Source organism: Styela clava, chromosome 4 (genome assembly GCF_964204865.1).
Source record: "Styela clava chromosome 4, kaStyClav1.hap1.2, whole genome shotgun sequence".
Lineage (NCBI taxonomy): Eukaryota > Metazoa > Chordata > Ascidiacea > Stolidobranchia > Styelidae > Styela > Styela clava.
In genome coordinates, this window is record NC_135253.1 from 9,069,720 (window position 1) to 9,096,553 (window position 26,834).

At 35.2% G+C, this 26,834-nt stretch overlaps 1 protein-coding gene and 1 long non-coding RNA gene across 5 annotated transcripts; both read right to left on the minus strand.

Annotated features, from left to right (window-relative positions):
* Window positions 1-820: 820 nt before the first annotated feature.
* LOC120325796 (uncharacterized) lies at window positions 821-10,113 on the minus strand. Its single transcript, XM_039391962.2, has 2 exons — window positions 9,883-10,113; window positions 821-6,534 (listed from the first exon to the last, which is right to left on the minus strand). Exon 2 carries the CDS (start codon window positions 6,481-6,483, stop codon window positions 4,099-4,101), a length of 2,385 nt encoding a protein of 794 aa, XP_039247896.2. The 5' UTR covers window positions 6,484-6,534; window positions 9,883-10,113; the 3' UTR covers window positions 821-4,098.
* Window positions 10,114-22,123: 12,010 nt separating this feature from the next.
* On the minus strand, window positions 22,124-25,128 carry LOC144422035 (uncharacterized). 4 transcript variants are annotated; one of them, XR_013475116.1, is made up of 5 exons: window positions 25,063-25,128; window positions 24,586-24,685; window positions 24,036-24,191; window positions 23,612-23,848; window positions 22,124-23,161 (listed from the first exon to the last, which is right to left on the minus strand). It is a non-coding gene; the product is annotated as an uncharacterized LOC144422035 (long non-coding RNA). The 4 variants fall into 4 exon arrangements; XR_013475117.1 differs by having other exon boundaries at window positions 24,972-25,111; XR_013475114.1 differs by having other exon boundaries at window positions 24,586-25,111.
* Window positions 25,129-26,834: the final 1,706 nt, after the last annotated feature.

Sequence of the window (26,834 nt, forward strand, 5' to 3'; positions counted from 1 at the left end):
GGCTACATATCAAGAATCGCGCTGGAACGGCAATATCGGTCACTTTGTGATATCGGTAATTGTATTGGCATCGCTAAAAATAGACCTCTTTAATCTGATCAAGAATGTTTTAAAAGATAATTATACTGACGATGATAACTGAAAATCTTTTTTTGCCGTGGAGCGATCATATCGAGATATTCATTGCCTCGTTAGGTCTTCACCGATGTTGTATTGCGTAACAGAGTACCGAGCGATTGCCACTAAGTCACGTCAGCATCCCACCTTTTCAATTCTATAGGTGACGTAATAATTGACAACTTGAGTTTTGCAATCGAAAACATATGACGCTTTAGATATGATGCAAAGTTAGATCGTAAGAAATGAATTTCCAAACAGTTGTACACTTTTTATAAATTTAATGTGATTCCGGAGATTCCGGATTCCATGAAACGCTGCGTGTGCTTGGCAGATTGAGCTTAGGCCATTACCCTGCGGCCAAATCAGAATAACAGATTAGAGCAATATTTACAAAACACGCTAATACAACGAAACCGTAGACAAAGAATGAAACAAATAAATCGAAAGCTGAAAATAAACCGCAGGAATGTATTCTTGCAAAACGCGCATCGATATCTAGGAAATATTCAACATTACATAAGTCCAAATGATACGTAGTACTGACAAAAGAATCATATTATCTACATCTCTCCAAATGCGACATTATCAAATCTCGAAAAAATAGCCATAATGAAAAAAAATTCACACAAAACGGGGCGCAATATATCTGAGTTTCATAACTGGCTTGGTTCTATTTTTAAGTCAATTAGGATTCATTGCCATTCATTCATTGTCAGTCATTAAAACAGATTTATTATAAACGTATACATCCCATACAATATTAGTGTGGTCGGAAAGGTAATAAATACAGCACATATCCGGCCAGACAAGTGAAGGAGTGAAATTTAGAATATGAAAGAAGAAAACAATATCACATACTAATGAGAACATATATCACAAAACAATATTTGACAATATCAAAAGGAACCGTATTTTTGATAATGAAGTAAACAGTCCTCAAGATTCCTTTTGGGTGGTAAAAACAAGATAAGGTTGAATATCATCAATAGGTACGTACCATGGGAAAATGATCAGAACTAAAATAGATTGAAACAACTTGCACGTAGCATACAGTGACGCAAACAAGCCGGTTTGTCGTAGAAGTTGACCCACAACAAAAAACAGAATCTATAAAGTTCTTGATCACCTCCACAAAAATGATGAAAATGTATTTAACACTTGAACTTTGTTTGTGTATGATTGTACTCAAAAGCATCAGTAATCTAGGACGCTTGCACATAAGTTATATTCTCCCTAGAATATGTTTCAAGCGACCTTGGTTTTTTCTTGGTTTCTCTGTATTTGAAATTCAATTTAGGCAACATAAGATTGCAAAATATCCACATCAAATATTTTACCTGAACAATGCTAATTTAAAGCCAGATTATTTAATTTAGTGATACCATTTAACTCGTTAATTAAGAACCTCCAAAGTTCTGATTATGATTCTATGTCATGGTCTTGATTTAAATTTAAAGCAAAATAGATTACAGCATATTTCAACTATAATAACATTTAATATAAATGATATGTATATCTGGAAATAAAAACAAAACATTGGAAAAACATAGAAAAAAAAAGCTATGCAATACCACACAAGCAGCAAAATCAGTAATCATTTATAGGCAACATGATGTGGCAGATAACAAATAAATAAATATTGCAACAATAGCACTTTATATAACACATGACAACAGAAACACGGTATCTGAGCCAAATTTTTACACTGGAGCACAGGCAAGGTATAAATACTCTATATAACACAGTTAAATACTTGGCAAATACTTCATCTCATTGGCAAGTGGAGAGGCAGAATTTTATAAGAGGAAGAAATATAGCTACATATTCAAGTGGTAGTTCCCATTGAGGGATTGTTCTAAGCTAGCCAATAAGTGTATCTCATGACCATACACAATTTTAAGACTTAAATTAGCAAGGTGAGTTACACAAATTGCGCCAACATGATGAAGAATGAAATTGGCAATGTTTTTGCTTTATCAAGTATAATCACAGATACAAACATTTGTTATTCAAATGTAGTGTGCAGTTTTCATGAAAAATATATGATGGAAAAGATATGGTATTTATTGGTACTTTATTAGAAAACCACCAAATACTCAGACAATAAAATTGGACATTTATTACATTGTATTGGAGAAATTAAAGGGTGGGAGGCATTCATTGGTATAATAGTCTGATTTTGATTATGGGAGTAGCAAATGATGTATAAATTTGATAAGATGATAAAAGACACTTTCCCAAACCAATCAAAACTAATTCACTGACATTACAATACCAGATATTATAGGTGAATTTATAATTAATTTCAATGTTTGTCAGTTAAATTGACTGAATGAATCAAACCATCCAGCCATAGGAGTGTGATAAAATGTGTCAAAAGAAATTAGGAAGATATGAAATATAGTGTTAGTTTGAGACCAAACAATTTTTGTACCAATCAATACTATTTATTTGACATAAAAAAGTTGGGTATGAATGTTGAAGTATGGTCTAACTAAACTAAAATATATGAACAGAAGCACAATAAAGGTATACAAATCACATAAATGGCATAAGACTAGAAACGTACTCAGCTAATAACATGCACATATAATAAATATCAGATAATGATAATAATTTTGTACCATATTTAATATTGAAACTAAATGAATAGGAATCTGGCAGGCTAGAGGAAAAGTATTTCAGTATTAACAGAACTTGACATATTCAAGATTTCAAATAAAGTTTAATATGAATTACAGACTATTCAAAATCAAAAACAATTGCAAAAGGAAGTCTACAATTCCAGAAAATTAATGAAAGAATGCTCGAAAATCATCAAATTATGGCAATCATCGCATCTCTAGTTATTTTTGGATAAACTATTTTTTTTGCATATGAATTGCTATAAATAACTGAATATTGTTTACATAGTTTAATGAATTATCAGCAAAAAGCTTCTTGATTGCTCAAATACCTCAAATCTTTTAGTAATGAATGCACAGGTTACATAAAAAATTAATATTCAATATACACCATTGAAAGAAAAACACAAGTAACAATTCCAAAAAATAAAGGTTTGGAATTCAATACTTACTAACCAAGAAATTGTGCTACATTATTAACAAAATATTTCAAAAAATGTTTCACAAATAATACTAGGTAATTCTATATATCATCATAGCAGGTTAGGCAAAAGTGCAATTGGAGATGTAGTAAAGAAACATGGATCGAAAATGCTACATAATGCAATTTCGATACCGCACGAAAGCAGAAATACTGAATAATGCTGCGCATTGATAAAAATCACTCATATTGCAGACCAAAAAAGCATTGTTGGCAGTTGATCCAACTGAAATATTGCGATGTACTACAAATATCTGAAATAGCAAGTTAGACAGAACATTTGTTCCGGTAAAATGAGTAAAATATTTGAACTTATGAACCTGTGTAAGCTACCAAACCAAACATAATAGAAGTGTATATCATTCAATCAGAACAAGTCACGAACGGTATGGTATTTTGTCCTAGTAATAAGTAAAAAAATCCAGCACTTCTAATCCAATATTTCTAATGTTCATGAATGTATAATTAGTGTGCTGGGAATAGTAAACAAAATATACAATATATTCAGACATCATAACATGAAGAAACAGTGGAAATCAAGAAAAATTCATGGCAAGAAAGCGCTGGTTGTTACTGCACAGCAATACAACAAAAATGTAAAATTTAGTTCATCCTCCCAACACAATAGCTATATTGGAGCCCGGGCATGATCTGCAATGTCAACATATTAGCACCAATAGTCTTCACACGAAATTAGTAATCGAGTATTCTATTGTGAAGCCAAACATGTGTTTCAAGTAAGTACAAAAAAAATTCAATTCAAGTGTCAAAAAAAATGAATGGTGGATATATATACGGTATGTGTTATTTTGCAGCATAATTGAATTGGAGTAATCAAAATTAAAATAATTCTATAAGCAAACTATTCATAATTCATGCTAATGGGGGAGAAGGGGCAAACAATGAGCAGTAAGTTTCGCAGGTGACCGGTTCAATTGCTTCATTAGTAAGTGGCTGCAGACTTAATAATTCATTAGTATTTATCAAAAAGACAGATTCGTCTGCGTCCTCATCATCCAATACTGGAGGTGGAGGGCAAGGTTTAAAACGGCGAGTTTTGTTCAAAAATTGATTTTCACTTGTACTAGATGGGCTAACAACATCTATAACATTTGACTCAACATCTTTTATAAGAGGTGTTGTGGAATCTTCTGGAATACTTGCATTAGGTATATTTTGAGATGTTGCAGGCAATATGTCATTCTCACCACTGTTGAATAGTTTTAAAATATTATCAATCCCGTTTTTCAACGCTACTCCTTCTGAAGTCTGTGTATAGTCAATATCATTGATGTATTTTACTACATATCTACCCAATCTAGTAACTTTGGCGCAACCTTGAATAAAAAAGTATAAGCTTTCAATTTCATCCATCAGTCGAAATACACTTGTGGTCTTAAGCAGTAATTTAGATGCACGACAAGCGTCGGTTTTTGAATATGGAAGGAGAACAGTAGCGAATTTAGATAAATTCTCATCTCTTAGTAATGAAGCCTCATAAAACCTAAAAACGGCTGAAAAGTTTCCGATTCTATTGGTATGCAGAGGCTCAGGCTCGAAGATAGAACGATGCGGGCACACAAATATAGTAATATCTGCTGTTTGATACTTTTCCTGTATCCAGGCAGAATAGCCCATAGATGAAGATATCTCAAATTGATCAAGTAGCACATTTAATCCACAATGATTAGCCAAAAATGTTGCTAGATGTCTGATATTCTCCGCATGTAAATTGCCTATTGCAGAATTAGAGTAGTCAGCTTGCCACACCAACCATACAGACTTGCTAACATGATGAAATGTTTCTTCTGGTCCAGAGAAGCGATCGACAGCAAATGGCAAGTTATGGTGTATTTTTTTGCAGTATCCTTTTCTCATTAAGAAAAGAATGCCCAAAACAAGGAATATTATTATTATTAAGGGAAACACAATAGAAGCGGATATTACTAAATCATTTTCATTCATGAAATTTTTCTCCTCTTTGAAGTCAACAGAAATAGTACGTGACAAGGGGCTCCATTTTGGAGGAAGATAAAATACGGATGAAGGTCTCCATTCTCTCACTTGAGTGCTATATATACCGGGCCTAACAGATAACAACACCTTTGATATATAATAGGGACTGAAGCAATGTTTGTTTACAGGATGAATAGTTCGGTACTTTATTTGAGAATTAGAGTGTAATCCATACCAATTCAATTGAATTTCATATTTTGTAATATTAAAATTTTCTGGAGCACATTTCCATGTTACATTAATAGTATTTTTCTCAGCAGAAATATAAAACACCTTCGGAATCCATTCAGATACAGAAAACTCTGTGCGGCAGCTTACTTTGCTGCTACCATCTTTTGAAAAGGCATGATATTGCAAAAACATAAGACTTCCTGAACTCGTATCAGTAGGATAAACAGAGTGAAATGTATGCTCCAACTTGGAAGCATTATGTTGTGGAACAAGATCGAATGTCGCCAAAGCCTCTGTATGATTTCCAGAGTATAGCAAGGAAAGCTGGTACTTATATACCTTGAAACATTTGTTCAGAACTGTCAATAGTACATTGACATGATACCCTTCAACATGAGCATCAACACCCGGAGGAGAGTCAAATCCTTCCAGACCACATTCACAACTTCCTATGCCATTCAACTCAGCACATGTCATAGATGTGTAAGTGATGTATGCGTGATGTCGATGAACGGTTTTTGGCAAACCTTCAACAGATATTTCATAATTTGCTCCATAATCTAATTCTTGATCATCAAACATCACACTGATATCTTTTTTAATCTCACTTGAATTAAGCTTTCTACTCAAAACAACTTTTTTGCAAAATTCATATCCAAACATGTTTTTTTCAAGCAATTTCACTTCATAGCCATTAACATCATCAATGCCATATGGACATGGTGTCCAGACAACAACAATGAATTCACGCTTTGCGATTGTACCTGCAGTATACCCAGTTACATTAACAGGGCTTGACAAGACACGCATATTTCTTGCTGAACAAGCAGGTGAGGAATCCACTTCTACAGACATCTCACAATTTGCTTCATTTTTCAGGGGCCAATCATAACCATAAGAATTTAGACAAGTCTTCATGCAGGTTTCATATTTTATGTCTCTCAGAGTAAGAACTTGTTTAGCACATTTTTGAGAGCAGCTTTCATGAGTCTCCAAGGAAAATGTAGCCACATACACAGCATGCAAAATCAACAAACTTTTCAGTGCGTCCAAGTTCAGAAATTGCATCATGTTGAGAGAGCAGCATATGCTTGAGGTTTATGATCATTCACTGACAATATCCTGAAAAATTGTGAAGTGTGAAATCAACAGCACAAATATGGATGTTGTATTTGTAACGAGAAAACTTCAAAAGATGAATAAACAGTTGTGTGAACAGGACATGAAAAAATTTAATTTGGTCTATTCAAAATTCCCTATCCCTATCAAACAAGTTTAATTCTGATAACTAACTAATTCTGATTAGATTAGACCTATAATTACACAGCATCAAAAATTTTACTTTAACTTTAAAAGGGTTGTACAAATTATACTCATAAAACTGAATTTAATATATTGCCTCTGTAAGGCAAACTCTCATATAATATTATTCATCTGCAGCACATTCCTGGTATACAAATTTCAATAAAGAGTTGTTATAGTTATAGAAACCTCACACAACAGTCAAAGCCATCAAATAAAATGATTTTATCCCATAACGCCAGTAATATATCTAACCAAATACTTCTCCTCCCGAAATAAACCATAAGCTATTTCAAATAATGAAATTAAAGGGACCTAGTATCAGAATAGCCTAATATTCTATATAATATTAATACTGCACAAAATCTCAAGGTGCCAAACTAAGTCCAATCGAAGCTGATATTAAATATATCGTCAGAAAAACCACAAACTAAAACTGAAAAGGTAGATGGTCATACTCCTCAAATATTTGTTAAATTGGGTATAGCCAGATATGAGCTATTAAAAAGTTGACCTTTGCAACTGATAATTTACAGCTCATGCAATGCATGATTTCAGCCTGGGTTTTATTATTAAGATACAATATATCACGACATACAATTAAGTCAGAAGGTAAATTCAAATATTTGAATATTGTTCCACATAGGGAGCAATATTTAGACCTGATATGGATTCATCACTAAGCACGAACAAGAAAATATGGTCCTGAATATTATGCTACAGTGCAATGTAGGAGAAAAAGTCTCAACCTCGTGAAATATGGTATTATACAGTACCGTAATACACTAATACTGTAATATCTGCATCTGTATATATACCGGTTTATAATAATTCATATTGTACACATCTACTAAATACTTAACTGCAATGTTTTTATGGTTGACTCGGACTTGATTTATCAGAACAGAATGTACAGATGTACCGTAAACGCAGGTAACTTCGGATGGTTTATAACTTCGGATGAAATTTTCAATCGTTTATATCTCGACTAAATTACGTCATATTCTGCTTCTGGCAGTTTCTATAGAGAGTCCTTATATATCTTAATCTCTTATCATATTCAGTCGCCTAATAGGATTTATTTTTTGACACAAAAAATCACCTTTTTGCCAAAAATTGACACCTCGCTTTTGAGCGGCTAAAATAGCGACTTCTATCGACGCTAACTTCACTAAAAGACCGTCAATCGCTAGAGGGCATACACAATGTACAAGGAAAATTACAGTGATCACGAGATGTCGTACGAGATTCAAGTAAAATATATTATTTTGATTTAAAAATTTCGTTAAAATATCGACGTTACGGTGCTTACGCTGAACGTGACGTCAACAACGTGATTCAATTTCGCTCCATTTAAAGCCGACGTCACATTGCGTAGCTCGTGCGTAACTCGCTGCGACATTTGAACGCCAGACTATGTGGCGCCACGTGTAGTTAAATATAAAGTGAAAACTCCTACCTGATCCTCGTCACCAAATCCTACAAAAACTTAATTATAGCCCCGGTCATATGCTGTTTATTTATTGTGAATCCGATTAATGCACATTAAATTTGTGTGTTAACATTTCGGCATTCTTCGACCGTATAGATGTTGTTGATACGTAAGGCTGATGAACAGCCAGATACGCGTATCTATACTATCACAATGACAAGGTTTTACGATCGGCGATGATAATATATTAAGAGTAGAATGTTGCACAGGTGAGCATGAAACTCTGCACAGGTGCACACAGCAGGAGATTGGAGGTTTTTGGCGTTTTTATCCGTTTCATGTCTATCTGCCTGTGAATACATTATATCTGAATTATCAACACGGCCACAAGCTACACTGTTCCATATTGTTGTCCACTTTCATTTTTTTTACTTTTACTACCTACCGTAATTCATCATCCATTTTTCTTTTTTATTATTTTCATTCGTTTCATTTTTGTTTTGTATTAAAAATTGTTTTCCATTTTTACCTTCACGACTTATTTTATTCGTCCGTTTTTTTATTTTCATTTGTCCCATGTTGTCTCATTTTTGTTTCGTATTGAAACGATCATAATAGCAAGATATAGCACTTTCATGTAATTAAGAATAGTCAAGAGATAAATGGTTTAGTTTTGCGAAACGTCAGGAATAGGGCTGGGCAAAATTATTACATGCGTTGTATTTTGAAGCATTTAGCGGTAATAATTATGGCGCGACACTGTCAAAATCGTCGAGTAAAGTGCTGAGTTCGCAAATTCCGCAGATAAAATTGTGAATTAGTCGGTAACGGTTTTAGCTATAATAACCGTTGGGGTATTGTTTTGTTCAAAAAAAAAGTTAAAACTTGAGGGAAATAGTTATAATTAGTGTCCGACCCGCTATCAGGACCAAAAGCCTTATGACAAGTATAAATGCATAACGGCCGATTTATTCAATCATTATTATAAATAAAAATTCAGTATTCGCACAATCGCGGGTGCAAAGCATAACAACATCAATCATCGTCTTAATAAATATCTCCATCTCGGCGACGATAATAATATCACCGTTCGCTTTAAACTCGAACGATTAATAGTATACAAACGGTGATAAGTAAGATCAAAGCCAACACGTAAGATTAAATCAGAACAAAATTAATTTGGGTTTTGAAATCAGTCCTTCTTGTCTTCAAGAGCTGTTGCCGATGTAAACACACGGGTACACCAGATATATAAAACTTTGATGTCCGCCGACCCGGAAGAATTATTAATCACAAAAACGGCCGTCATAGATGAACGTCAGTGTGCGACACGCAAAACGAATCACGGCGTCGTAAGTTCTACGCAGCGACGTTATCACGCGTCACTGATCACGCAGACATTTCTCTCTCGCGACGAAGTGACGCAGAGCGAAAAGTGGCCATCCGAAGTTATAAACATTTGGAATACAGATCGGCAGGCAAATAAAGTCAATAATTTGAATGAAAAAAAGTATTGATTGATATGAAACCGAGTTTATCGCGAGGAGAAAGGCTTCAATGTATTATATTCCAAGTTTGGCTTCAATTGAACAATAAACGGCGGAGAAATTGTTCATAATATAGTGAAATCATCCGAAGTTACCTGCTTTTACGGTATGTCTGTTTATATATCTTAATAAATAACAATAAACACACACATTCCAAGTTATGAAAAATAAAATAATAAAACTAACAACCTCAATGTGAACGGAAGATCCAGTTGTTCAAGTTTCATTGTTCATTATTTCCATTCTCGTATTCATGTATTCAGCGATACCAGCATGTGCATATCAGCAGATATGTAGGTTCATTCAATTTCGACATAACTTTGGTTCGTGTATTAACTGCATATGGACTGCAGAACTGTCTCAATAAACCACCCCCACGCCCTCTAAAATACCAATATCTAAAAAGAAAATTGAGAGATGAAGCAACTTGATAATACTTTCACCTACAGACATAGGCTACAATATAGGCTATAGGCACTTCAGCACTATATTATGGTAAAGGAAAAGGTGCGGGATATGCGAGTTAAACTGACGATGGCTCTGAGATCACGAACTTTAGAAAACTGACAGAAAGCTGAGGCTACAGACAAGCACTAGGGCTGGGAATGGTTAATTGGTTAACCGATTTTAGATGGTTAATGGTTACGATTTTTTTAACCGTCTTACATCTTAGGTACAAATCGTCTTTATAATGTGCAACTTCTTCAAAAATGATTACGTCATCTAACATTTATCTCGTGTGGCACTTAATTCAAAGTATATCGCTAACTGTATCGAGAGTGAGAGAGCCGAGGGACCCAATAATTGTGAGAAAAAAAATATAATTGAAGTATTAAGATTGCTGATTATGAAAATTTGACAATGATAAATTCAGAATCAGTTTTAAGTCGAGATACATTATTCACGATTTTATTGAAAAATCGTATATTTAATGTCATCCAACACGTGTGCAGTTGATGCTGTTCTACTTTATGATATCTCAAAGTAGAATCTGAACATCGGGCACTGAAAATTTGTCGCATAAATGACATTTAATAACGGGGTCGGGTTTTACTAAAATACTTCCACATGTACAAACCACTCTTGTAGCAGAACGATCCATGGAACTACCCCGATTCGTGAACAATTTCGAGCGATACGCGAAATACGATAAGATCACGCGAAAATACTTTGGAACCATTGTAACGTAACAAACTTAATTAAATTACAAATTATTGCGTAAAACACCACGCTGCGGTTAACCGGTTAGTTTTACACGGTTAACGGTTAAAGTGTTTCCCTGAAATTCCCAGCCCTAACAAGCACAAGCACGGCACGCGCCATAGATTTGAACACTACGGAATACATTTGATCGTTGTCGTTCTATTTGTACTTGGTATATCGGGAAAAGGAATATCAGGAATGTCGGGAGCTCGTTAAACGGTATATTTCGAATTTCATAGACGCAACTAGTAGCATGCAACCCTAATGAATCATCGATTGTGCGCTGCATTTTGCAGTGAAATTAAACTACAGCATCACCATTTTACGTCAACGAGTGTTTTTTATTCCATATTTTTGTAGGCAAAGCACTGTTGTGATACACATACCATAGCTATGCATTCCATCCTATTAAAGTGTATTTATTAATTGGCACCCACCGAGTGTTTATGTTACACAAGTTTGACGCCCGAACGATACCTGTTCGTGTCTTTGCTTTTTTTTATTTTGATATATATATGTTTGTGTGTTGAATGTGGGTAAACTGGCGCATGTGTATTTACATGTATTAAACCTTTATAAAGGTTTTGCCAGTTCCTCCGATTTTTCCAATCTTCTGTGTGTTCATTGTTTGTGTTTTTGTGTATGATTTTTTTGCGGAAAAATCAAAATATACTTATACTATACTATGCATTAGATTGTTTTGAATTGCGTGGTTATTTTACTGTTTTGTTCATGTTCAACGTAAAAATGTATACATCGCTTATTTATTTGATATTTTAAACTGGCTTTGAGCGCAGCGTGGCCCGTTAATGCGTGTAAGTGTTTTTCACTTTGTTGTTTATATTTATACCTCATTCACTTATGCATATATTGTGTTGTGACGATGCTCACAAACAAATGTACGTCGGTGCAAATGCTCATCATGGGCTCAAATGTCAAGGTGTGAATGCCAATGGTTGAAAGTGTCCACGGGTGCAAATGGATAGGATATGTTAGAGAGGTAATATCCGTTACGGATTTATTTAGTTGGTCATATATATGTTTCAGATGCATGGACTTGATGTCCATGGGTAAATTTGTATGTACGCATTTTACTGGTGGAAACATGGCGCCACCGAGTTCAAAATAATTCTATAATATCAAAATAATATCTATCGTGGCATCACGGTTGGCGCATCGAGTTAAGCGCTTGCTCCATCTCTAATTACCCTGCACTGGGACCGGTATGTTAGTCGTTCGCTGGGACGCAGATTCTTTTTTTAAAAACTCAAATGTGCAGGGAAATTAGAGCTCGACCGATATCACTTTTTATCGGCCAACTAGTGACCGATAACCGATATCAATTTTATTGTAAGCCACAAAATGGGCTTTTATGATGAACCTTGTAGGTTTGTAGTTTCATTTTGATATTTAATATCATTGCAGTCAGACTTAATTTACCTAACTCCAGTTAATGCTTGAATAAATGTTATTTCGTAACTTATGCTGCGACATCAATATCAGTCTTCCTATTTCCGGGAACAAGAATTGTTAAATATAACTGTGGGCATATGTTATGGGTATTAGAAAATTATAAATTGAATCTGATATATTATAAAGTGAATCATGATAAAATGCCAAATATCTCAGAAAAAATGGCATATTTAGAGGAATCATTGCTTTTGACTGTGGAAGTCTGACCTTTGTCAGATAAAATGTTATAGAAATTTTTTTGTGGAAGTGTAACGCAATACTTTAACCTGAGTCGCAATGTGACACGCCGTTAACTCACGTCTAGGGCTGTCCACTATCGCATATGTTTTTGATTCGAATCGAATATTTTTCTCGAATCGAATATTATTGTAGGCTACAATCCTAATTCTGTGCAATAAAATTGTGCAATGAAAAAACCTTCGATATTGTGATAACCTGTGTGCAGTTACATCTAAAATACTGCTGATATTTTGCATACCTATATTTCCAAAGTTATAGAAGGCCTACATGAACTGGTCAAAAAATTGAGAGGTTTCCAAAATTAGGGTTTTAAAAACTATTGAGTGTTGAAAATTGCACAGACTCTCAATACCTTATTTAGTCAATTCTACAGTAATGGTTTCAGTTTTTTTTGTGTGTGTTATTCTCAGCAAAATGATAAACAATCATTAATATATATAGATAAAACTGTTGCCCGAGAAAATTCAAAATTGTATTTAGGGAGGTCACAAATTCAGAACTAGTTTGATGACATTATAATATGATAACCGTATTGTTACAGCCAGTGGTGGGACTCAAATTTTTTGTCAGCCGGTTCTGTAACAAAAAGTCATATTTTTTAGCAAATAAACCAGTTATGCTAACCGGTTCGCTTTTTTTATAAAATCCTGTGAGACGGTTCCATAGAACCGGTGCGAACCGGCTGAATCCCACCACTGGTTACAGCCATCAAAATGCAAGAGTGCAATTATTTGTCACCTTAAAAGATGGATAATACAAAGTCCATTGAAAGAAGGTATTGTCATCATGAGTACACCACAATAATTTTTTATTTATTTATTTGAATTTATTTTACATTTTAGTTCAATTCATCAAAGTACCTTCATCAGAGTATCACACACACATCCATAGAGGGACGCAGAGTGCAACAAGGAGAAGTGGTGCTTTAAAGAGTGTGGATTAATTTGTTAGACAAGCCTCAGCATTACAATTTTGGAGGCTTTTTCTAAATTCGTAATATAGTTTGAAGAAAAGCAAAAATTAATCCTAAACAATGAGTTTTGTAAAGTATCACTCACCTCTGTGGGCCTACTTCAATTTATTGCCAAATAATCCCCCAAACCAAAAAATTTTAAAACAATGATTTAGAGAAAAGCACAAATTAATCCTAAATATTGAGTTACGTAAGATATCATCTTATCGGCTGATTCCTATTTATTTCATCAGTTATATTATCTGATATTATCATCAAACGACTCATTTAAACTGAGAAATTCAAAATAATAATTGCAATAAACCTTTTTGTTTCGGTAATTCCTGGATAAAAACTAAGGCCTAAATATGAAAAAGTACCGGTATATATTTTTGGAGCCTAATTTTCAGGCAAACATATAAAGAAAGAAAATGAAACTGAATAGAACAATGACTGGTGGGAAAATTACAGCGTTCATAGTTTCAAGGAGTAGGGTCAGGCCCAACAGTCGGCTCGATATTGTTATCGCTTGATTCTGAAATCCAGTTCAAAAAATCACGCTTTCAATTTCAAATCAAAACTGAATGAAATCAAATCATTTAATATTTTGCTTATCAATGAAATGTCAATTTGAAACTGCTTTATAAGGCAAGATGAGTTTTTTTTCAGGTTACTGTTTGGTCTTCTATTTTTTATTGTTGTTTTTTAGTTGCTGAGAATATTGAGGAGACTGGCTATAATTATATTGATGCACCTCTGGTTTCTGTTGATAATTCCAATAATTTCGATAGCATAAACTTGGATCGCCACTTGGCTGTGCAGAAACTGTTACCTGATTAGAGTAAGTGAGGTTGGTTGTTGGCTTAGCAGAATATTGTCTCTTTGAGGCTATTGGGGTCTTACTACTTACTGAATAGAGCGCGAAACAGCGCAGAAGAGAGGGAAAGAGCGCTAAACAGCGCAGAAGAGATGAAAACATTTTTCTTCCATTATTTATTAGCGTCCGTGAAATTTTAAACAATTCGATGGGAAACAGTTAACAGTGGTAGGGAATGATCACGAGTTTATATCAGTAATCTTCAACATATTTAAATAACCAAACATGACGCACCCTAACCTGGTACACATACTGTGTTCAGGTTGTGCGTCATCTTGGTGCACATACCTCATGACGCACCCTAACCTGGTATCCATACTGTCTTTAGGTTGTGCGCCATCTTGGTGCACATACTTCTGGAGTTCCAAAATTTCCTTGATTGGTGGGCTCAAAGTGACTATAAGTCACTATAGTCACTTTGGGTGTGCTCATATTACTTCATGTTGGGTTATTTAAAGATGTTGAAGATTACTGATATAAACTCGTGATCATTCCCTACTACTGTATGCTGTCTGATGTTTTCCATCTCTTCTGCGCTGTTTCGCGCTCTTTCCCTCCCTTCTGCGCTGTTTCGCGCTCTATTCAGTAAGTAGTAAGACCGAGGCTATTGTGATGATCTTATTCCCACCACTGACTGGACTCGTAACTTCTGTTTTTGATTTCTTGGCAACAGGTTGATCAGCAGAAGATTCTGATACACATTCTATTCTCTTCTTATGACTTATGTACAACTTTTGATTATCGTCATAAGCTTTTTTCATTCTTTTGGCGTCAGTTCCAAAATCTTCAAGATATTCCAACCACCACTGTGAAAATTGGAATTTCACTACATCTGAACGATAACTCTCTAAGGTCACAAGCAGCTATAACTTAGTCCCCATTCCGTGAGAAAACTCCAAACCTATGAGATCTTTGTATAACTGAAGCTTTTCAACATTGGCTTGTATAGCATCCCTAAGCACTTGTCTGACTACATCAATTTTGTTCGATACCTTGACAAGGAACCAAACATATTTCTTGATATCTGGATATAGAAACAAACATTTGCTTTTTAGCGTTTTGTCCCGCCGTCCCGACAAGTCAGCCAAAAGTCCCGCTTTTGCGTTCAGCCATTCAGCATATTACAAATTAACATGTTATTGTTGTCGCTGTGTAGCGCAGGCTAGCCTATTTACTTTATTTTGTTTGTTTCGTTGTTTCCCGCTAACATTGTTAGCCAACGTATGAACATGTAAAATCAATACTAATTGGTCCCGTTCTGAGGTTTACGTGAATGTGACATTGAACAACGTTTTTTTGAAGACGGTCTTATCTACAGAAAAGCATGCTTGGACGTAGAGGAAAATCTTGAAAACGACAGGCTATTTCATTATTCGTTATTCCTTTTGCTGTACATAAAAAATCTGAATTAGAAATATTTGTATCGTTAACGGCAAGTCTTCTCTATTTTTCGAACTGAACCGGATATTTGGACAGAGAATATGCGCATGGACTCTCGATGACACTATGATCAACGAAGACAGTCGGGATGGCTTTAAATGTAGGCCCATGTAGTAAAATCGGAAAATGTAAAGTTACAAAATCACAGCCAATGGGTCATTTGTCTTTTTGCGTCCCGCTTTGAAGTCACAAAAATATGGTAACCCTAGGTATAAGGCATCTTCCAAATAATAATACAACTCTCTTCGTGTTATCTTGACGGCCGATTTCAGTTTCCAAATAATCCCGCCAGTTTTTGATCTGTGTTCGCTCCAACGCTTTCACATGAAAATAAGGTCTCTTTATTCCTTCCTCAAATGCCAATACCTTAGTGACAGATACCTCAGTTTTATCAAACATTTTTTTTTCTCTTCACTAACAGCTTTCAATTACTTTTCATTAGGAGGTTTTCCTCTGTCATTTGATTTTACATCTGGAGGAGCGTCATCATCCACAACCTCTTCCGTTTCTTGATCTTCTGCATTTTTATTTTTTCCCAGGGCATCTGCATCATCTCAAACTTCTTCCAACATTTCTTCAAATTCTGGGTACGACAAAATCACCTTTGATGTTCGGGACAAATTCTTTGTAACCTTTGACAAACATAGCAATATATACTTTAACAGCTCGATTAAATGTGATTTTGACTTTTTCTTTCCCTGCGTCAGGTCCTTTGTAATTGTAATCATATGAACCCACAGATAAATACTCAGAGGTATAGCACGCAAACCTCCTTCCTTTGAGCTCGTATGTTCTTTTCCATTTCTGAAAACTTTTTCCAGTATCCATAACAGAGAGGATATCGCTTAAATATGAGACTTCTTCTCCGGCTTCACAAGTTGTAACAAATAAGTCCAATTAGTAAAATCCCGAGGATTCTCAAGAACAGATCTCCTGTATTTCAAAATTTCTGCAGATTCAGATCCAATAACGACTTCTCCTTCTGGATCGATTGGAATTTCATCTTTTTCAACCTCATAGCACAGTGGTTCTTAAACTTTTTCGAGCGCGACCCAAATCTGAGTTTTATGAATACTCGCGACCCAATCCTAAATAACGCAAAATGTGTTAGTGCAGTTTGACTCAAATACAGACAACTATTTATTAGAAACAGTCCATTGACTCAGTGAGATTGATGAAACTGAAATTTCCTTTTCATTATATCTTCAATACACAGCTCTATTTTACTTAACGCAATACGCAAGTTGTCACGGGTATCGAGGCGATTGCGAGCTTAGTTTTGTTAACCGTCAGTGCCAAATATCCTCGCTCGCACAAGTGCCTTGTCGCGAATTGTAGCAGAAAAGGCGCCCGCTGTCCGTCGCAAACACGACATCCTAGTTGGCCTTCGGTATCTCTCGCAATATACAACTTTTTACTCATCAAATGTGCACGCACTGCTTCGTTCGCGGTAAATGTTGCCTCGAGATGAAGTCACATTTTCTCTAGATATTGAATAATCTAATGTCGAGAAGCGAGCTTTTTTTCATTGCGTCGTCTATTACAATTTACATTACCAAAAAGACACCCATTTTTGGTTATTTTAATCCACTAAGACGACATTCCACGCGGTCAACACAACGACAAGCGACGTGCATGGTTATTGGTTACCGATACCATAAAAATAATACACGTGACTGGCATATCAGAATTGTGATGTAACAATGAGCTCAAGACAGTTCTTTCCGTGAATGAAATTTTATATTTCATTATTTTTAAATACCAGAGTTTAGAAGCTAAATTGAAACATTGGGAAAGCTGAAAATTCGTCCTTCTCCACTTAGATTGCCCTTGCATTGACGACCTTGTCGCGACCCATTTTTAAACCTTCCGCGACCCATGTTTGGGTCGCGACCCATACTTTAAGAACCACTGTCATAGCATAAAGATGATGTGGGGATCTTCTCTGCGGTAGGTCCAGTAGGAATACCTTCTTCCTCAGTTCTGTCTTTTCATCAGTTTCTTCATTTTTCCTTTCATCCTCATTAACAATTTGATTCAATTTTTTTTTAGATGGCGATTTGTCTACTTTCATATTAAGATTTGCAACGTCAGATAGATTAAGAACTACGCCGCTTTCGGTTGTAGAAGAAATGGAAATTTGCTCAATGGTAACATTGCCGGTAGGTGATTCTGTAGGTGTTCTCGAAGCACCTCGCTCTTGTCTTGTACAATTGATTTAACACTGACTTGATTAATTCATGCACAACCATTTTTTTCCTCATCGTCTACTAACCACCGCACATTCGACTACATTTGCGGTATTTCACCGAAAGAAAATGACCCATAAAAGGAAAAGGATTTCAACTCGCAATGGCAGTAAAATCGTAGCAAACCCTTATTGCGAAAATATATATGTAAAGTTGTTAATTAAAGTTTGTCTGAAACACGGTTATTCGCGAACATGATTACGAGGCGCATGCATATGCCTGAGAATGTCATGGGTACAAAAGTCCGTGGATGCAGATGTGCATGAATAGAAATGAGCGTGGGTGCAAATGTGCATGGGTGCAAATGTCCATTAGTGGAAATGTTCATGGGTGCAAATGTACGTGGGTGCAAATGTCTGTCGGTGCAAATGTCCGTGGGTCCAAATGTCGGTGCTCCCGAAGCATTCGTACCAAGATGGCGCACAACCTGAACATAGTATCTGTACCAGGTTGGGGTTGTTCAAATTGTGCGTCATCTTGGTACGAATACTTTCGGAGCGCCATGCAGGCGCAATTTACGGGTGCAAATGTACGTGGGTTCAAATGTATTATCACCATACGCAAAGTTATGCGGTATAGAATAGTACAGCGGTTCCCAAAAGGTTGAACATAATGTGTTAAACATAACTAAGAAAACATTGAATATTTTACATATTGTATTGATTATAAACGTCTTATTGTTTCTTAATTTAATACTGTTTATATGAATCAATAAAGTTATTTTACTCTTCTATGTTGTTTACTTTCTGCAACGTACGTAGTGTGTGCCTCTGTCGTTATGTAACAGACACTTAACAATAGAGATAGACACTACTTGCTGCAGTTTATTCATCTGCTGTAACGAGTTCAGCGAACATGAGTGATTTTTTTCAAAGGAAAAAATTAGGCAGATGAAGAAGAAGAGTTGGACTTTACTCCGTAGGCCTACGTGTTTGCAAGTTTTTAAAGACATAAAGTACACATCAACGATCATAAAATTGAGTTTTATTTAGAAGCAGCATTTTTTTCGTGTGAGTGCGTCGTGAGTTTTTACCCTGACAATTTGGCGCCGCGCGAACAAAAAGTTTGGGAACCGCTGGACCAGTAAATCATTTTCTGGCAATATAGACTGATCTATTTGAATTTTAAATTAAATATTTCTGATCAAACTACATAGCTAGGGCTGGGAATGGTTGACCGGTTAACCGATTTTAGATGGTTAACGGTTACGATTTATTTTAACCGTTAACTGACATCTCAAGTACAAATCATCTTTATAATGTACAATTCTTTCAAAAATGATTACGTCTTCGCAAATTTATCTCCTGTGGCGTTTAATTCAAAAGAATATCGCTAACTGTATTGGTGAGGACCTAATAAATGTGAAAAATAATTGAAGTACCAAGATTGCTGATTATGAAAATTTGACTATAATTAATTATGAATCAGTTTTCGGTCGAAATATATTGTTCACGATTTTATTTCAAATACGTATATCGTATATTCAATGTCAACCAATAAGTGCGTGGTTGATGCTGTTTTTCTTTATATATCTCATTTGTCACATAAATGACATTTATAACGGAATCGGTTTTACTAAAATACTTCCATATGTCATACCCACGCTACATATATCTTGCAGCAGAGCGATCACGAAACTATCTCGATTCGTGAATAATTTTGAGCCATACGGGGATAAGGTCACGCGAAATTGCTGTGTAACCATTGTGACGTAACAAGCTAAAATTATAATTATTATGTGAAACGTCACGCTGCCTTCATCCGGTTAACGGTTAAAGTGTTTTCCCTGAAATTCCCAGCCCTATACATAGCCTATATATCTTCTACATCAGCAGCCATCTCATCAACTCGTCTCAGTATTAATAATTTTGTATTCCTGATAAACTGCATAGCCCATCTTCTATATCAGCAGTTTATATACATCAGCAGAGTTCTATATATATCTTATGAACTCGTCTCTGTCCTGTATTGTTTCTCAATGAAATAGACCTATGAAATAACTACAGAAGCTATATGATGCAAAACAATATTCAGAACTTTCTTTACTGATACAGTGGTGGTTTAATCCGTCTGTAATGGTATGGGGATTGAATTTTATTATCTGCAGGTAAACAATCATCGCTTTTCTGAGATAGATTTGAAATCATGGTTCATTGGTGTAATGTATAACATTTTGGGTGCTTCATAGGTAGGCTTACCATACGTCCCGCTTTTTAGCGTCTTGTCGATGACAATATGGTCAATGAAGTCATCGGGATGGCTTTAAATTTAGGTCTATGTAGTAAAATCGGAAACTGTAGAGTTACAGGAGGCGTCCCGCTTTGAAGTCAAATAAATATGGTAACCCTATTCATAGGGATGAATACCCATTGTTTCATAACTTCGCTCGAAAAAGTTTTATTACAGCAAACGCATCGGTTTCCAGTCGGAGTTTCGGACTGTAATAACTCCATATTATAGGTACTTTTACCATATTGCTTAAATTTTCGCTTCGAACTACGAAACACTATGATGAATGAGACGAAACACTATGGCGTTATACTTGAATTATTACGAAACAGTACAATAGATTAGCAAAAGTCATAATATTTTACGTTAAGCGAGAAATTCAAAGCACCGAGGTAGGTCAAACTAAAACATTAGGCTGGAATGGAAAAAAATTTCAAATTATCTTAGATTTCTTGTAACTGCCCGATTTGTTGCCAGCGCAATCCCCAATCTGACAGTCAGCGCCCCGGATTCCCCAATTCGCAGTCAGCGTCGAACCGCTGACCTAACGTTCCGTATGTTATCATACACACTTTTGTCAAATACGCACGGAATATCAACGTCATTTTGTAAGTAAGCTTCATAACTTTTGAACTTGTAGTGGTCATGCACGAGAAAACCACGACTCAGGACGCCAGCAATAATATAACCTGTTTAAAGTCTGTTCGTGTTTATTTTTAACTTTGCAAATAAAAACAATTCTCCGGCTGAAATGAGTTTTATCGGAATTGAATTCTCTGCTGCTGGGGATTTCAAACACCAGTTGGTGATAATATATCTCTGTAGCAGCTTCTAAGCTTTTTACATCATCTCTGTTATATAACCGTAAATATATACTACTACTAGATGTCCAACTCCGCTCGCCGTATAATAAACAAACAAAGGCGATGTCGCACCTTCAAGTGGCGGGCGTCACGGTTGGTTTTGTTCAGACAAGATGCTTAACGACGAAGACGCTCCTGCATCACAGCTCGAAAACTAGCCCTGTTCATTGATGACTGATCGAAATATTTGCGGACGAAGAAATTTGATAAAAATAAACAAATAATTGTGAAAATGAAGACACAGTCTGTCTTGCAAATGACCAGGATGGTGTGACAACTTCCTTGTCGAAAGAAAGCAAGGCATCAAAAATGCGATGCATTGCAAAAAATGTCAGTTAGATGTAGGTAAAGTGATGACGAAAATGAATACTTTGCACTTTATATAAAAAAAAAAAAAAACGCTTAGTAGCACTGCATTTTGGTCTCACTCCATCTCAAGTATTGTAGCTTTCACAGAAGTTTTTTCTCCACTTGACCTATAATCAGGGCTGCCATGACGTCCTTATTTTTAGAATTTGTCCTTATTTTGAAGGTCTTTATTTTTTTGTCCTTATTCCTAAAAAACATCTTTATTTTGACGTGTGTCCTTATTTTTAACCTTATAAATGAATATACCAGTAAATTAAATTTAGTTTAGATCTGGAACTTCATAAGGGATAAAATGAGTAAACGTAAAAAATTTGCCGTGATGATTATGAGAAAGAATTCAACGGCATCAAACGAAACGAAGGGTCAGTGATTTGCGCACTGCAGCTTTTGTGAATGTGACAACAATCTGGAATGCATAGGTAGAGCAGCAATTTCTGTTAATAATGCAACCCAAAAACACAAGGTTCTGCTCAAAAATTTAATCAAACCAATCTATAAATAACTTTTTTAAGAGTCAATGATTATACAAAGGCTATCTCAACACATGCAAGCAGCTGAAATTTATTTCCATCATCACATCATTGAACATCCGACACTTGATATAAAAGAAAAATATTTTCAAATCATTCATGAGCGAATACCTATTAAACAATGTAACTGAATGTCAAGATGTAACAACACTACTTGAGAAAGTATTCAAAAAATTTGAGCATATGTATACGCAAAGTACTGCAGCCAAAATAATAACAACAAGATGGACAATAGGACTAATGGAATACGAAAACAATTGAAGAAACACAGCAGCTGGAACGAAGATTAAGATGTATGTGATTACAGTCAAGTTTCCGTACACCTGAAGTATGCGTACCAAGAAATGAGGACACCGTACCACGTTAGGGTTAGGCCAAAATTTTATTCCTCTTTCCTTATTTTAGTTCTATTACGAGTTCAGGGACTAACCGAGTGAGTTTTGTGGTATATGTACCTAAAAGTATGACCTAAACTGGTACACATACTATGTTCCGTTGTCCGTCATCTTGGTACACGTATTTCTGGAGTACCCAAGTTTTTTTTCTCAATAATCCATAGAAATACAATTTTTTTTATTTTTTTTCATTTTTTATTGTTATATATCATAAGCACTTTGCAATGAATGCATTTTGTGCAGAACAAGTAAAGTATACACTTTACAAAAGTATAAGTATAGTTATCATTAAATCTTCAATAAATACTAATATACGATCAAATATACAGCACAAATTATCAAATACAAATTATTATTTTAATTACTAATGTGAATAAACACTGAATATCGCACGTATTTCTGGAGTACCCAAGTTTTTTTCTCAATAATCCATAGAAATACAAATTATTATTTTAATTACTAATGTGAATAAACACTGAATATCGAGTTATATTAATAGTGGTATTGATGTTTTTTAAGGCTTTGGGAGTGGTTCTAGCTGGAGTAAAAATGCAATTTAGGTTCTATCACGTGGACATTGCTACATATTTCTTTTTCTTTGCTGCTTTTCAATCAACTGGAGAAGCGATGGATTCCCAGCCTCGCGACCTGCAAAATATGCATCTTTTAAACTGAAAATTTTTTGGCGATTCATTTAATATTCAGGGTGAGGCCCTACGGGCATAAGATTTTGAAGGGAGAGGGAGGGGGTCTGAAATCTTTAATTGACAAGTTAGACCAAAACACCTAGCAGGTCTGATCGCAAATGTTAGTTTATAATAGTCCCGATGGTGTAACTCTAAAAAGTGTTTCAAGCCACGAAAAATTTTTATGTATGATATAGTAAAACAATTTAGAAGACTTTTATCTTACACTTATAGGGGGTCTGAAAGATGTTTGGTCTAATATGGTATATCACATGTTGAAGGTACCAGTATTTGGAGCCCTTCATACGCTGGAGAAGCAATGAAATGTTGTTGTTTTTTAAATATGACTTCAGAATGTGTTGCATGTAGCTGTATAGCATTTATTTAGTTAAAAAATCCTTGAGCTAATCACCTGTTGTAGACTTCGAGTGTGTAAAATAATTTATGAAATTTTAGCTGATATACTGCAGTCTTTTGTCTCCAGATGTTTCAGAGAGTAGTAGTAGATTTCCGTTTTTGAGGGAAGCCACGTCAGTAGTGCTGTTGGCCTGTTGCATATGTCAAAAAAAGGTATTTTGCAGTTTGCAAAACTTGGCGTTGCTTCAAATTCAGACATCTCCGAAATCCTAGCAACAGATGCAGGAAGAACCTACAAAGAAAAATTTCCCCGGTTTATCTGTTATTAATGACCTGAATACTGTTGGTAATTTTAGAAATAATAATCATGACCCAACTATTTAAATGCTCAATAGGAAATAGATCTAATAGGAAAATACAAATGAATTAATACCCAAAACAATTCCTCGTGCTATACCTGTGCTTAATATTTAACATACATTTTTATCAAGCTATTGAGTTAAACATGTTGGTCTGTTAGTTTACATGGCTGTTTCAAATGTTTTTTTATCTTCATAAATTCCCTCTAGATGTTTCCATGCCAAAACCCCATCTGGTGACAGCAAATCATTCTTCAAAAGTGAGTTTTGAGACGTCTGCAAAAATTTATATTTTAGTTACGATATTTTGAAATAAATTGCCCACAACGATTGAACCTTGTCTACCATCTAAGCATGTATGTGTTTATATATGAGTATAACAGCCACTTTGACAAAGTATTATTTGAAACAAAAATGTGAATACCCCACAAAACAAATTGGAATTAATAAAATGCAACGGTTCCAGGAGAAATATTAATGCATTCAATAAATGTGGTGGATTTTGCAATAGCAAAAAAGTTATTGCTTTTGATCACGAATCAATAATTTAAAAACACTAGAAAAAATAATTCAAAACTTTTTGGCACATCTAAAATTATAAATATATATATATGTTGAAGCCATGTTTAGATAATAGGTATCCAATTTATGTGAAAAAAGTTATTAGTACCAGCCTGAAATCAAGCAAAATGGATTATCATTGCAAACGTAAAACACCTCTTATGTTGTAATATGCAGCTGGTGACTTCGTATACAATGGCAGAATGAGTCTGAGAAAAAATTATCAAGATCAGTAGAACTCCATCATAAAACACTAATTAATTGGAGTTAAAATATGTGTGTTTAATTCATGTTTTTCATACAGACGTCACAATCTCACAATGTCAATCACCCATCAGTCAATTTATATTCTTGCTTACTGCTTTGATCACACAGCATAAATCCTCACACTGCAACTTTTTTATGATCCGAAAATACACATATCTCTTATCAAAATTTACATTCCTTGACAAATCATTACTGTATTGGGTACCTATAAGAACATTTTTAACTTACTCTTTTTTATGCTGAACAATCGTAGCACAAAGCGGCTCTTTACTAGACTACATCTACTCATGGGAGCTTTAAAGTGAATTTAAAATCTTACTGTGAATGTGCTTTCGAGTGCTGAACCGGTCCTAGGGCCTTCCCACTCAATTGATCTACAGGGGTGGTGACTCCTCTACGACCCATGGGCCGGGGCCACGGCCATCTAATTGGGCCACATGGGCCGTGGCCCATCAAGCTATGGGCCGCGGCCCCGTCAGGAAAAATTCAATTATCTTACCAAAATTTTCAATTTTTACAAAATTGTCAATATTCGAACCAAAAAATAAACTCTTGTAGTATGTGTACCAGGTTAGGGTTAGGGCAAAATTTAGTTCAGATTTTTTACATTATAGTTCTATTATGAGTTTGGGGACTGTCTGTGTTAGCCAAGTGAATAGTTTCTTTACACAACTTGATGGGCCGCGGCCCATAGCCTGATGGGCCGAGGCCCAAATTTGATGGGCCGAGGCCCAATTTGATGGGCCGTGGCCCCGGCCCATGGGCCGAAGAGGAGTCACCACTTCCACTCCAATTGATTGTTCCTCTATTTTGTTTTGTAATATGCATTCTATCAGTTCTATAGTCAAGTATATCGTGTAATATTCCAAGTGCACAACTAACTTGAATATTTATAAGTCACTCACTTAATCTTGACGCGAGACAGCGCCGTCAGAACACAGAAAGCCGCACGATGATTTTCGAAGCAATAATAATCTATCAGCACCAAGTCAAGCGTGTCGGCGAATTCAACACCGGGACCAAATTTCCGGAGTTACACGGGGTTGATTAAATTTATCACTCAATTAAATTTCAACGCCTTTTTTGACAACTCTTTAATGGAACTCAGTCAATAATTACTTATCGATTTTAATCGGTCAGTATGTTGATAGGTATTTGTCTGTCTGTTTGTTTGTCTGTTTGTTAGATGCACGCGATATCTCACGAAAGCGAGATTGAATCTGCTCCAGATTTTGCATGTGCATTCATCATATGTCGTACCAGAAGCCTATTGATTTTGGATAAATTATGTCGTATAATTAGCGAGTTAATATTTAATTAGTGATGGGACACAAGGTGTCGATATGGAGTAAGAGCGCTGTTTTGGGGATCCCCTAACTTTCGATCGATAAGTCTTCGGTCTTCAAAAGAGACCGCTGCCAAAAAGCTCGGCTCTGTGAGCGATATTGTTCATCATACTGTACTGGCTACTCTAGTATATTATCAATATTTCGCCTCAAATTTCATTCTATGATACTTGCTCTGTAGCCAAATATCTATATGTACTAAACACTTTATTTTTTTTAATTTATTGAGTATTTATATTACAATCTATATACACTACATTTACCCAAAGTAATGTATTGTTTATCATATCTGCTATTATAGTACGTTATCAATATTTCGCCTCAAATTTCATTCTATGATACTTGCTCTGTAGCCAAATATCTATATCCACATGAGAACTTTATTTTTTTGACAATTATTGAAAATTTATATTACAATCTATACACTGCATTTAACAAAAGTAATGTATTGTTGTATTGGACACGTTAGTTGACCTATGGATTGTTTCAATATTATGGCTTTGTTGTTCTTTGACACGTTATGAAAAAGTTTTTTTTTTTTTTTCGATTACTCGACCAATTGCTTTAAAATTTTCAGTGGATAAAGATGGAATTTTTCTTCAAAAGGCTATATTTATTTCTTTCTAAATTTTGTATGAATTCTATGAAATTTGATATTTCGTTTAAAATTTCGTGTATTCTTTTTATCCACGGAAACACGGATTTTAGTCTGCATGATGACTTGCTGTACGTTTTAATTCTGCTA

Excerpts from the sequence above, each read along its gene's own strand:
- LOC120325796 (XM_039391962.2), bottom strand. The coding sequence starts at position 6,483 with ATGATGCAATTTCTGAACTTGGACGCACTGAAAAGTTTGTTGATTTTG.